The following is a 15010-nucleotide window of genomic DNA, read 5'->3' as shown; positions in this document are numbered from 1 at the left end:
GATGAATTCTGTATCTATTGTCAGAGAGCAGTGTAATCACCAGCATGAAATACATATTTAGCCTCAAGCAGCTGTTAAGTGAGCGTTACTTATCAACACAGATAAGGGTTGATAAGCTTAATGAGAAAATCCTGGGGTAATGTTCCTTAAAACGTAGTTATTCTACGTAGAATATATATATATTTTAATACTAATAACATATAAAATTATATTCAAAGTGTTCTCACAGCATGATTCGAAACAGAATACACAAAAAAGTATCATTTTAGCCCTCCACAGAGGGACATGTCACAGACAGCTGACACATGCTGCTCTGTGTAAAGCTGAAATCCACTGCAAGATAAAAGATTTTGTGTAGCAAAACTCATACTTTTCTGCTCCATCTTATACATTACTTAAGAAATGCTGAAGAGTGATTCCATTCTAACACATCTAGGAATAGCTGCAGTTAACATGGGAAAGCAGTCACAGACCTACTACTGTCTCTGGGCTTTACGGTCTTCTAAATGAACAATCAAAATAAAACTTTCATTTTTACTCCTTTCTGCTAATCTGTTTCAAATACTAATCTTTTATTACTATGTTTTTAACTCGCTTCACTGGAGAAAATAAATAAAAAACTAATTGGAAAGCCCTCCATCTAATGGCTCCTAACAATAACTGATTAAAAATTTTATTTAACAGTTATGTTTTCTTTTAAAAACCCATCACTTTCTAACATATCTTAAAAACAGCAGAAAAAAGTACACCTAAGAAGCACAGAGAGAAGCCATTTGTCCCCAGACAAGGACATACAGTTCTCACAGACTCACTAAACCTGAACTACTCACTTGAATAAAGATTATGGGATCAGGACATACATTGAAGTTTGTTTCCATTAATTTTAGATGTGGGATTTATTTCTGCTCAGTGGAGGGTATAGTATGTCTCTGTTTGTGACAGAACTTACCATCAAAAAAATACATAGAACAATTCAATAAGCAAGAGGCAAAACCCATCCTACCTTCATATTCAGCAAGGCACACGCACTCATAGCTATTGATGAGGTCTCTGCAGGTGGCTCCGTTCTGGCAGGGTGCAGAAAGGCATTCGTTATATTCCTCTTCACAGTAAAGGCCATGGTAACCTAAATCACACAAAGAGGAAATAAAACAAGCTATGAAACACTTCCCGATAAAAATTAACCATTAAGCAACTATAGATTGTGGGCAGATGCTTGCTAATTGAAATATACTGTGCAGACAGATACATGTCAAGACATTGATTTTAAGGACATGTGCTCCCCAGGTGAAATTACAAAAAAAGTCCTGGAAGCACAATGTTCTGAGAGAAGCCACAGCCACTGCCCCTGTGATAAAGCACAGCAAGGCCGTAAACGTGGAGGCTGGTGACCAAGCCCACTTCGAACAATGCAAATAACCACACTGCGATTGTAAAAAGGAATAAACTAATATTGACGTATCTCCTAGCTTTCTCGGATCCTTGCATCAAAGCCACCTTTTACCAAAGTGGTCATAATTCTATAACAGTAGTTAGAATGATAATGTATTTTAACTTTAATGCTGTATAATGTCCAAACACTGTAGAAGCATTAAGATACTTAATTTTTACAGTATTCCCAAGCCGTAAGCAGGTATTATGGCATGATTATACAGACAAAGTAGGAGCACAGACAAGCTATGAGACCTGCTAATGGCTACTGAATCATTTGTATCATGAGGTAAGGAGTTACTGCACTTGAAATAGCACTTTTCTCATTATTTAGTGTGTCATATGATCATCAGTCGTAACAGTAGTTGAAATTACTTTCTACATGTGGTGTATCAGGTCAAAGCAGTACCTACTCATATTAATTAATAGCATAAATTAGTATAGTGTAACAGCGGAAATAAACTAGCAGTAATGCTAAAATATGTTTGCCTGATTATATTGGTTACTTAGGATTAAATATGAAGAATCATAAGCCTCATTTTGAAGACTATTATATTTGACACTAAGAAGCTTATTTAATTCCTCTTCAATAGACCCAGGTTATATTTTTGCAATGAAAATTTTCCTCTCTTCTTTCTTTTTAATTTCTTTTCTTTCTCTTTCTTTTTTCTTTCTTAAGGTAGGGGCTTTCCAAGTGCAGAAACAATGTCTAAGTTTATAGGCAATTAATACATCAACAAGAAAAAAAAGAAAATAGATTGGTCATAATGCTTAGTAACTACAAATAATACATTTAAATGCACCATAAGCACTGCTTTCTCCCTGACAGACAAGCATTAGCACAGAAGAATTGAAAAACTGCTAGTGTGTTTGACCAATGAAAAAAGTATGGGACAATTTGCTTGAGTCTTTCTAAATAGTTTCCCCCTTCTTTGGGGGCACAGGGAGTGCTTCGTAATTAGCCAAATTACCTTTAGGGCACAGTTCAGTATTTAATATATTAAACAAAATATGTTCTTACCTTTCTGAAAGTACAAATACAAATAGTACAAATATTTCTACTAAAACATGTGTCTTTCATAATGTTTATCCCCTTCCTGGAAATTACAGCAAATAATTGAGTGACCAGACTTTTGCATCTAGTCTTAGCTACATGTTGCTCATAACTGCATATCAGAGCATCTGACTTGGGGCATCACGCAGCCTACCTCCCTTGCGAGCAAACTAAAGGCCACACAGTTAACATCAACTGAATTGATTGGATAATTAACACAAATTAGTGCTTTGGATGTTTTAGTAAATGATTTGGCTTCATGAAACCATCGCACCATCTCTTTTTTACCCATCCATGAGAAGGTGAGGATAGAAATTCTAGCCCATACTACTGTCCACAGAGTAATCCCAGAGACACTTTGTACACAGTGGTTACTGCACATTCTTTTTCCTGTTGGCTTGTTATTTTATGATGTTTGCCTGGTACTGAAAACAATGTAGACTGGGAAGTTTTTTATTTGTTTTAAAGAAAATCTTGCCTTATTTGTCAACTTTGCTCAATGTTCTTGAAACCTCATTCTGATGAAGGTCTATATTACACATTAAAAAAAAAAGTTTCAAATATGCTTTCATATTAAAAACATTGTTTCACAAAGAACAATCATACAGAGAAGATATGTCATGGTATGTTAACAGTACATAAGAACACACGTCGCACAGCCCTACCACGGACTAATTCTGGTTAAATCAGTTAAACGTTTAACCTTCTTGACTCATCATAGCTGATACTCCCCTCAACCTCCTATTAGTGTGATATAATACCATGAATATGTACTTGTAATCTATAATGTAATACATGCATTAGAACAGTGTTTATACGCTTTTTAAAATCTTGATTTACTCATTACATATAGCTATAAAAGCAATAGATGAATGAGCATACAATGAAGAAAGATGCCATGGGCATGAATAAAGATGCCAGGGAAAAGGCCTAAAATGCAATGTGTAGATTCTGTAGTGTGATTTTACTTCTTCAGATAATCTCTAGTTAGTAGCAAAACTTACAGACATGAAATGAGGGTATCTTTCATGAGCAAAGAGCCAGAGAGGGTCAATCTCATTCACTCTCCTGCTCTGAATTTTCCCACAGATTCTCACAGAACCATGGAAAATATGACAAATGCCACCTCCAGACACATTTCCATTCCCCCTCCCTCTTATGGATAATTAAAAATAAAACTGTATGAAGGTACAACAGATGTTAGTACTACACAAGATGTATATGCAATATTACCCATTTGATTTTGCACAAAATTGTCTTTTCATAGTAAATAGTTAGTTGGACTAGTAGGTTATTGAGAAACATTTCAGAATTCCTTTCTCCAGACCTGTTAGCCAGGCAATACAGAATTAATTATGTTAATTGTTGTGGGGTTTTTATTAGCCTATGATGAATTTTATCTAGCTTATTTATATAACTTATGTCATGACAACTGTAGCCAACATACAAACCACCAAAATCAGAAAACTTAAAAGAAATACATATGGGAATTACCTGTGTTGAACACAGATGTAATTAGATATGTTGAGGGGAGAAAAAAAAAAAAGTGTTCCACGTGTTACACACTTCTCACCTTTCAAAGGGAGCAGAGGGAAATTTGTGACTGAATAGTTGTCTGGTTTCCAAAATCAATATGAACTACCATATCACCTCCTTAGGATTAAGACAGCTCACACTGTCAGACACTGCACACAGTGAGGGAAAGATATTTTCTCTCTCCACGAGAGGGCAGATCTCGCCCACACACAATTTCACCCTCATTGTCCCCACCCTGGTGCCAGCAGTTTCCTTCTGCTGTAACTGAGGTGAGTGGAGAAAGTTCTACTGTGGGACCAGGCACCCGAGGGAAACACATGTTTCTTCTCATGGAGCTAAGAGGTACCATATCATTTTTAACAAGCGTTTCTCTTTGTATTACTGCTTTTAAATTATACTGATATATAAACCACGTATTCTACTGAATTCATAAATATCTAGACATCCTCAAAAAGACTACATAAATAATTTCTATATTTTCATTAAAGACTTTAGATGGAAACAGGAAAATTTTTCATGGATAATTTCAGAATAACAGACATTAGTATAGTTGCTTCCTCTCTTTCTAGTAACATTACAATTCTGCTGCTTTTATGTTCACAAGGAATGCCAAACACAGCTATTTGCATCTTTTGTGGTATGTGACACTTCTGTGGACATATTCAGAAAGAAACAAACAATACCTACATTGACAACACTTCTCCAGCTGCTGTGTCCTGAGCAGGAAAAAAAAAAAACACATTGGGCATTGCAGCTTCAAAAAGGGCAACTAATATTATTAAACTTCTTTTTTCTAGGTCACTAGAAATTGGATATGCCTTCAATAACAGTACCTTCATGAATTTAAGCAGAACTTGCCAATGATGGTCCCATTCTGATGTGCTCTCTTCAGAGGCTACGGAATGGACAGGGAACCTAAAATAAAACCCTAAAATAAAGATGTCCTTATGTTACCTCTTCTCCCTGTACACAACTGTCCTGCTACTGGTTTTTAGAAAGGCAGGAACAGATCTATTGCCACTGTCCTCTGGATTCCCAAATCTTTCTTTCTCTTTCTTAAGCAACAGGGTTGCTTCCTTGAAGAGGCCAGGATATTTGCCTGATGCTTTCTGGCATGGTCTTCAGATAGCTACATGCCGAGGTGCACTCTCTTTGCACATGGCTACATTAAAACACACAAAGGGACAAAACGTGAAAGGGAACACACAATCTGTGTCATGCAGCCTGATGAGGAGAAGCCATGGGTTTTGTCAAAGCCTTTGAGAGCAGTTGAGAGAGCAAAAGATACAGCAGTGCTTGTCCACGTCTTCAGAATATCTGCACTATCAGGTTAACAAAAGAGAGAGAGAGGCTTACTATTCCCTTTATAAATCAATAAAGAACAAAAGTTGAAAGCTTTTGAGGCTTTCTTAGACACTAGCTCCTCAACAGTGATTCTCTGGGCTTATCCACACTTAACACTTCAGCAAACCAAGGCAGCAGGACAAAAATCCCATCTTCATGAGAAGGACTAATGGGATACAATGCAAGAGCACTCTATTTTGCAGGGAGCAGCATCAGTTCATATATATGGCCGCTCACTAACACAGTTGCATGTGTTCAGTTCAAGTACTTATATAGCAATTAAATAAGAGAAAGAGAGAAGAGCTGCTCCAGATGGCAGGACGGTAGGAAGGCATGCCTACCAGCCATGGCCAGACTGCATGGAGAGATGTCTTAATGCAGAAGTGGAAACAAGATGAGGAAACAGAGGCAATAAAGTGCTCACAGTCTGGAACTGGAATTAACCTAAAGCCACTTCTGCCAGAGCCTGCATTTCCTGCCCCAGTTCCAAAACCTGGGAAAAGACAGGGGAAAAAAATTGCTACTGCTACAGACAAATGTTGCACTTGCCTGCGAAGGCACTGAGATAAACCTACTCTCCTATAACCATCTATTAAGCTACATGAGCAAAAAATTAAGCGTAGAGGAAACGTACTCCATGGTACTACTTCTGAAGTTGCCATCTTTCTTCATACCATGCGTAATTTTTTTCTGACACTCTTTTTTTTTTTTTTCCCCAAATGTTCCATATGTGCTATCATATATATTTGTAAAGTAGAAGGCAGGTGTTAATGTCTGTACATGTGCTTTGCAATTTCAGACTCCATAACCCAATTTCAGACTCCATACCCCTATGTCTTTAAGAAAGCCAACTGCAAAACTTTGCTGTGATATTAAGTTATTCTATTTCTAGATAGATTTCTTCACTTTGGGCCAGAAAAAAAATTAAAAAGAATATAGGAAATGTTTGCATTTTAAATTGATAACAGCAGCTCTATTAAAATAATGGACTGTAAAGAGGGGAAAAGGTTTAAGAGGAGGAAGAAAGTGCTTTGGGATTCAGGGAGTAAATAAACATTCTATGAAGAGACACAATGGGATCCCACTAGTTTCATGAACCAGGCTTTAGACGAGAAATCCAACAAATGAGCACAAGAATTTTTATCAAGATTAGTTCTTTAACATGGGGTAAGCATGAAAACACAACACAAATGATGACTAATGCCCAGACACTGGGTATTTCTTTGTTACCTGTAAAGGGACAGGTGATAAATATTAATAATTTGGGTGTGTAAGCATATAATTGAAGATTTAAAGGTAAAGTTTCATATGCAATTGAAAAATCACACACGCAATACAAAGGTATTGTTGCACAGGCTTTTGAATTCCACAGAGCCCACTCAGCAGACATTTAAAAAAGAAGTATATTCAACTTAAAAATAATTTACACATTTTTTCCCTCCGTTCTTGAAATGGAAACATTCAAAAGTATTAGACTGCTTTCCAAGTTAACTTATACAAATTAGCTTTTCTATACAAGCTATTAGATGATGTAGGTTATCCATAACAATGCTCACAATGAAAGCCAACACACAAAAAAACTAGTAGTAAATGCCTGGTTGTGTGCGTTCCGCAAATTGTGTAGATATGCAAGTATAATAACTATCCTTTATCATTCTTCAAATCTGTACACTGGCCAAAAAAGCATGGAAACCAAACTGCCTACCAAGCAAGGAGACTTTCACAGACCTTGAGCTAATTGGAACAGTTTAAAATTCCTCTCTTGTTTAATTTTTGGAGGCAGAAGTAACACAGACGAAAATCCAGCTGACACTATGCTTGCTAGTAGAAACAGTGCATAAAGGAAGGATGGCATTCAGGTCACACGTATAAGCAAAACTCTGCAGCGCTTTGCTTCTGCAATAAGAAATTATGTCCTCTGTCAAATACCTCAAAAGAAAAACCATGGCATCCTAGAACTGAACACAGAATGTAAGTGGCAGGTTCTAAAATTTTTAAAAGAGTGTTTCAGATATACCATATAACCAATACACAAGAGCGTTCTACAATGTCATTTAATAAACTTACCATAAATATACCTAAAAAAAAAAAAAGGATATGAATTCAGGGACATGTCTAAAAGTGAAAGACTGCTGTACAAAGACGTCAGTACTCTAGGAGCTGGCACACTGATGCTGAGAGCCTGCAAGCCAGAAAGCCTCAGAGTGAAGAGGCAGAGATCATTTCTTTCCTACTAATGTATGGCAATATCTTTATGTAGTTCAGTATGTTTATTATTAACCCTTGATAATGCTACTAAACTGCACACAAATTTTATTCATCCACTTTACCAGTAACTGTAACAGAGACCATCAAAGTCTCTGCAGGCAAAATTGTAGGTAGAATCCAGCTTTCTAATATACCAGAGACATAACTCACCCACTCTATCAAACTGCTTTTTGATGAAGATAAAAAAAAAGTGTTAGGCTATGCTCTATAGTCACTACTTCTTTTTTTTTTTTTTTAAGAATTGGAACATAGGAATCCTCAAGTTTAATTGCTCATCTGCCTCACATGCAATAATTACTCAAACCACTGGCAAAGTGTGTATTATGATGCCTTCTAAATGCTGATCTACAAAGAAGTTGACTCCCATTTATGTACTATGCCTTTAATATGAGGAAAATCTCTGAAGGTAATTAGTTCAAATCCTGCTAAGAGGAGAGAAGAAGGAGAGAAGAAGAAGAGGAGAAGAAGAAGAGGAGAAGAAGAAGAGGAGAAGAAGAAGAGGAGAAGAAGAAGAGGAGAAGAGAAGAGGAGAAGAGAAGAGAAGAGAAGAAGAGAAAAGAAAAGAGAAGAGAAGCCCCCATAATGGTACGTTCATAAAAATTAAAAGGCATAACAGAAGAAAACAAACAATTCTGACTACTCCTACCTTGCTACCCACTTAGGTGCACTTCTTTAATGATCTTTTGAAATAAGTTATCCAAGTTTTTAAACTGTTGACAGATTAATGACAAACTCCCATAATTTGGCCTTTAGTTCCACCTTGATATGAAGCAAGTGATATTATTTGTAGAGGGAAGTCCTTCTAAAACAAGTTGTCATTTTTAAAAGTGAAGTTTACAGCAGTCTACAAAATTTTTGGAAAAAAGATAGTATTTTTTTAAATACTTCCCATTAAATTTCACACATGGAGTTCAATTACAGAAGTACCATATATGGTCTTAGATGCAGCCTCTATGGCTTCTCATCTGGCTAACTTTTAAATGCACAACTATCATTCAAATAAAAGTAAGTTTCCATAACATGAGACGTGGGAGACTACTTTTAAGTCCCATGTGACACAGATTAATTTGAACAAGCCTAACTAACAACTTCTAATCAGGTTTAAGTGACAAATTTCAGAAAAAAAGCCTTTATTTGTCCAAGAATATTTAACTAACTTTCTATTGTTTGAACCAAAGGCAAAGAACATTCTGAAGAAGGTTAAAACTTCCCTGGTTTATTTGGAAAAAGAAATGCCTAGTTTTTCCTACCATGGACAACTTGGGAAAGGGCACTGATGCTGGACAGCTCCTGATACTCCACTTTGGAAATCGGATCCCTTTTTATATCAGAAATTTAGAGGAAAATTTTTTTACACTAATTGGGAAATTCAGCTTTCTGTGTACTTGACGTATTTTCCCATCGCTTATAAAAGGATAGAATATCTCTCTTTGTGTATCGATTTCTACAATTCAAAGCATCTGAATCATGATAATTCTTTTCAGAACTTCCCAGAGCATACACAGCACTGGTATTCTTAAAAAAGGCTCTTCATCAGTCTCTGGTTTTTTTCAGTCAACTGTGGCTTCAGTCATACATTGAAAACCACTTAAAGGTCAAAGAATATTGATACATTTTGATCACTTTCCTTGTTGCTCAGCATTAGGCAGCTCCTCATCTCAACAGCTTCTCCATCCTCTGTGAGATTTTTCTTGACCATGTCCTAACTGCTTGCACCATTCAATAGCTAGAAAAACAGCAGTTTTCTGTTACAAACAAAATGCTCACTACCCAATCAAGCGATAGGTTGATACTACCAAGCAACTCCCATATTCCTATCTGCTCAGTGCTTTTTTCCCTGTCTTTCAGGACTTTTTTTAACTTCAAACATTTTTTTCCTTTTCACCCCCTCTGCTGTTTAGTCCTTCTGGGGGCTGGGTGAGGAGAAGAATATCCAAAATGAAGGGGTAAATATTAAACTATTAAATTCTCAGTTCTAAAAATGAATTTAGGAAAACAGCACCTGGCAATTTCAACTACCTGCATTCAAAAAGGTATTTTGTCAGACACGGAACTAATTATCAACTGATATGAATTCTAGTTTGTGCTCTCAATAAGACAGGATATGCTAGCTCTATTTAAATATGATTAGGCCTGTTGCTGTTCATCTCAATACCCAATCCTTTTCTCTAAGGATTCCTCTATTATGCAAATGAACAGCAAAGCAATTAAACACTTCAAAAAGGAAGACTGAAAATTTGTAATGAAAGAATTATCATCTTCACCTCCTGAAATATACAAAACAAACCACATGTTAGGAAATACTCTTCTGCATTACATAATGCTGCTGTTCTGTTCAGATGAAAACTGCCCACACCATTCACAGAAACATCTGAGCTGAAAACATTTGTGGTCACCGAAACACCTGGACCTATCTTGCCACAAAAATCTACCTACCCTCTGGTTTCTGACCAGTTGCAAGCAGAAGAATTGAGGATGCTTCCTGAAAAACTGTCCATAAAATGTAGGCTTCCTTTTTGTTGTTGTTGTTAAATAAGTTAATATGTCTCAGTGGTTAAAGCTCTTACATGAGGTTCTTATAATCCTGTATGTATAAATTCACATCTGCTGGACAACAAATGAATTATGAGATAACACTACTATGGTATTGTCTGCATTTCACTTTCATATTTTTATCTTTTATAAAGAGTTATGTAATTTAATTATAAATCTGTCAAATCTAAACTAAAAATTTCCACTAGCTTCTGTTGATTTGTGAGTATCTCTCCAAAAAACAACTTCTGATAGTCCTTTCCCTGTCTCTAAATAGCAGTGATTAATTCTGACACCTCCTAAAAATGCTGCATTAGTAGATTTCATAACAAACTCCCCATATCCACAAATAAAACTAATCCATTCTGGTGGAGAAATAACTCAAGACAAAATGCACAGAAGGTTAGTGTTTTCTATACCAGTTAAATTCAGACCTATCAGAATCAATGTAAGAAAACTAGACAGTCTAGAAAAGTTAGGACTGCTCATTGAACTGAGTTTCAAAAATTACCTTTTTTCAACAGGCTTTATAACATATAGTCAAAACAGACTTCACTGTTGTATCATGCTCTGGATGAGGATAATTGTGTTATATATGCACAAACTTTGTAACTGCCCTAAGTACTATATAGCCAGCTGTCTAACCTATTACTAAAAGTATCTTCATTCCAAAATTCAAAACGCACTGCAAGAAGAAAATTTCAGCCATAAAACTGTGAACCACACAACCATGGTGTGGGGTCCCTCTCAGGTTAGCATACATCAGTGAGAATCTTGCTACACAACACGATGCCTTATGCTGAGGTATTCATAACACTGAAACCTGTTCTTACCACATTTATTGATTTAATGAGTGATGGCTTGTTTTCAAAAATCAATCCATTATTCCTACAAAGTGATGAATGCTTTCATCCTTAAGCAGTTTCAAACTTTACTCTCAACATCTGGAATTTCCTTGAAGATCACATGCATCAGTTACTGAAAGCAACACTTTGAAGTGTGCACTCAATGTACCATCCAAGACAAAGACATTAGCTGGTAATTCTTGCGTCTTCAGGGATCTCTCTTCAGATGAGATACCAGTTTTACAGGCTACAGAATCTTAGATAAAAGCTCACTCTTCAAGGAAAATAGGAGAGTTCTCTATGCTTCACCTTGCTCTAAAGCCATAAGAAGCAGAAGCAGCAAGCAGTGACATCTTTCTTCCTCAAAATGCCAATACATGGAAGTCAAATGGAACAGTTATTTTACTATCTTTTTGTCCTAAGCCTCACTGTCCTAATCTGAAGTGTTCTAGGAACAGACTGTGGGCTTTTTTCTTGGGAGGAAAAGGAAACTTTCTGGAAGAGAAAGCAGCTGACTTCTTTCTATGCACTAAAGAAGGCTAAAAAGAAAATATCTGGATGTGGCATGTACTAGTGTTCAGACTCACCACCTACAGGAGTACTTGCCTACTTCAGGCAAAACCTTTGTGATTGGTAGGATACCTCCACACCCTGCTAACTGAGAAGGAAGGAAAAAGAGCTGGGGAATTGCAACTAGTTTCCCACAAGGCAAGGCAAAGCAGCAGAGAGAAGGTATTCCTGTGAATGGAACTTCGTAGAACAACATGCATGTCACAGCGTTATGTATATGTAGAGCTACTATCTACCCGATATCACTCCTTAGCTTATCCCTTGTACACTGGGGATTTATTTTCCCCTTAACTTCTGCAGTTTTCAAGTTTATAGCTTTATAGGAACAGACTTAAAAAAAGTTCCAAAATTATTCAAATGAAAAGATGATTGGTTTTCACTCTGTAAGTGCTTAAGCAGTAGTGGATGTGCAGCACATGATATCATTCATTCTAATTGCTACTTCACCTATTATCATTGCTAAAATGTATAAAGGGAGCTATAAGCACCCCAATATTCTGTTACATTGGTACAATGAACCAAAAAATCTAGAGCTAAGCAAAATGCAACCCAGAAACCATGCACTGTTAGGCTATATTATCGAACAGTTACCAGCTGAGTCTACTAGCTATACTCACCTAAGCAGTATCGCTGGAACTTCTGAAAAGAGATAATTTGTGTAAACGTGGATGGCAGAACTAAACCCTTTGGGATAACCAATTTTTTTTCCTTCTCTACCTTTGTTCAGCTACCTTGTTTGTTTCCACTCCTTCCCATATGATCAGTGTCATATTTCCCATTCTCTCTACCAAATTCTGTAATTTCAATGATGCTGATACCTCACCTTAAAAAGATTTATCCTGCAGACTACAGTTTTATAATACAGCTGTAGATATCAACCAAGCCACATGGATCTCAGTGGGTATTTTCAGTGCTCACTCTGCAATTTTTCATTTTCCAAATGTAACGTGTAGATTCCTATCATTATTCTAAACAGATAGAACATCTGCTCAATGTGTTTTATATACTGAAAAGAAAAAAGGAAGTAATTTTAAACTGTATATTGGAACCTACATATAAAAATATTAGAAGATTTACAAAACATATAACTGGTACAAACCAGGGATACAGAGGCATTTGTAGCTGGTTCCAACACTGCGACAAATGCCATGTGCACAAGGATTCAGAGCGCAGAAGTCAATCAGCTGAGCACATGTAGGTCCTGTAAATCCAGGACTACAACTGCAGGAGAAGGCAAGTCTATCTGTGTAACAGGTTCCATTGTTCTGACAGGGAGATGACGCACAAGGGTCTATTTTTTCTTCACAAGAGGTTCCTAAAAACCCTAAAAGAAATAAATGGTTTTGATAAGTAAACGTTCTGGTATGCATACAATTTTAATAACTAAAGGAAGTTAAAAGTAAGCCGTTGACATATCTATACTCCTATTTTTTTATTCTATGAAAAAATTATACAAAAATACAGACTTCCTATATATATTAAACTCTAATTTTACCCATTAACATGGTATGATAGAGGATGTTTCAGGTAGAATCATACTACCATATGATTAAAGCAGCAAAATTCAAAAATATTTGTTGAATCTGACAGTGCTTATCCACTTTAGAAAGTGTATCTGGCTAGAAAAGCAGAAGACATTTTCTAAAGATTAGGAACAGACTAGCCTGGAAAAAAAAGAAAAGCCAAAACTGACCTTTTTTCATTTCTGTTAATATGTTTGTTAAGAAAAACAACCTCTAAAGCAGCATATGTGTTTATTTGTGGTTCGGTAATTTAAAAGATTACCTTTTATAAGAATGTACTTATTAGCAGGAGTGGCAATGATTTATTGAAGCAACACCATATAAAAAATAGACATAAAGAAAAGGATATCCTTGCAAGGTTTGGTTTTTTTTTTTAATCAGATGTAGAAAATAGTAACATTTGAACAAATTGCAGTATACTAACTATAGTTTTTATCACATACACATACATCACATACATAGCAATATGAAGCATGGTTATAATACCCGAAAGCAAATCAGAAAAGAATATTCAAATCCTAGTGCTCCTCCAAATAAGAGAGCAAACTGTCCTTTTCATTCAACCCTAATATTTTTTTGATGAGTTTTTGGTCCATGCATACAGACCACCACTTTTCAGGCTCAAATTCCCTGGAATATCTTGCATTGTAGAACAGCTCTTAAAATTACAACACACTAATCACTGGGAATGAGAAATTAGGAGCAAATCAGGCCAGCCTCCACTCAAGACCCATCAAGCCAGCTTCACCAATCTACTCTAGCAGAAAGTGTAAACCACTGCAGTTGTGCCAGTCTAAAAGACAAAGAACAGACCACATTGCCACTGCTACCCAGGAGACTGTAGCAACATTTCAGACATCAAAGAAAATAAGTAAATGCTTTTAAAACTGTTCTAGGATTTGAAAAATATTTAATCAGAAAGAAAGAAAAACAAATTTACCAAAAAAAAAAGCAAACCACAAAATGTGCCTGATGGTGAGAGAAATGATCAAGATGGAGGACATGTCTCTGTTATACAGCAGCCTGCCAATGACTCAGGGCATGAAAACAAATAATGACAGGTGACACTTTGGATTAACAGTCAATATTGAAATCTTGCCCCTGATGGAATGAAGCAGATTTTTGGCCTTACTTCTACAGTTTTTGTATCTATAAAGTCTCACTGCGAGATTAAAAGCAGTTGATGTATTTGAACTGAAACCCTATATTGTATAAAGCTTATGATGAATACCAAAATTGAGACCAAATACCACATTCAATACATACATTACAGCATCTCATTATCATTTACTGACTCAGTAAATATTTGTGTTATAAACAATGTCATTCCACATTTCAAGCAAGGTACAATTCATTGGGAAATAGTTTTCAGTTAATTTTGACAGATGTGTTACTTTCAGGGCATTTTGATTTTCTTTCTTTTCTACTTATTCATTATTCACATTCAGGTGAGTTAAACACTAACTCTGTTTAACTGTAGTTCTAGCACTGTAATTATGGGTAGCAAGTCAGGAGCTGGCATTTCTGAAAACAAGCGCATCAGAAATAGATTGATTTTCATTTTAAAGCATAACAAAAACACCCCAAACATTTAGTAAAAGGTTAAAATTCTACAGTTTGTTCTTGATTGATTAGATTTGTTGAAAACCTGGGCCAGATAGACCAAGTGAACTGAGCACAGTCTGTCAACTTGACTGAGCTCCAAGACTTGAAGAGTGAGGGCTGAGATAATCAGTCTAAGGATGTTAAAGTTTCCAGCACACACACACGCACAAAAAAATGAGACTGGCAATTAATTTTAAATACCCTGAGGGCTTCCTCAAGGAGACACACTCTATGTTTTATAGACCTGCAAAAGCTCAGTGAACTGCATCAGAAAGAGAGGGAAATGGATATTAAACAAAGGT

General features: G+C 36.2%; 1 protein-coding gene across 1 annotated transcript in view; it reads right to left on the bottom strand.

The window, feature by feature from the left end:
• DNER (delta/notch like EGF repeat containing) overlaps positions 1-15010 on the bottom strand; it is a 136592-nt gene that overhangs the window by 16570 nt on the left and 105012 nt on the right. The window contains exons 8-9 of the mRNA XM_075716876.1: positions 12680-12904; positions 1004-1126 (exon numbers count right to left, since the gene is read on the bottom strand). Coding sequence (XP_075572991.1) covers positions 1004-1126; positions 12680-12904 — 348 coding nt within the window. The remainder of the gene's footprint in view (positions 1-1003; positions 1127-12679; positions 12905-15010) is intronic.

This window comes from Pelecanus crispus, chromosome 9, assembly GCF_030463565.1.
Source record: "Pelecanus crispus isolate bPelCri1 chromosome 9, bPelCri1.pri, whole genome shotgun sequence".
Classification (NCBI taxonomy): domain Eukaryota; kingdom Metazoa; phylum Chordata; class Aves; order Pelecaniformes; family Pelecanidae; genus Pelecanus; species Pelecanus crispus.
Note: the sequence above shows the minus strand (reverse complement) of the source record. Positions and strands in the feature narration are given on the sequence as shown.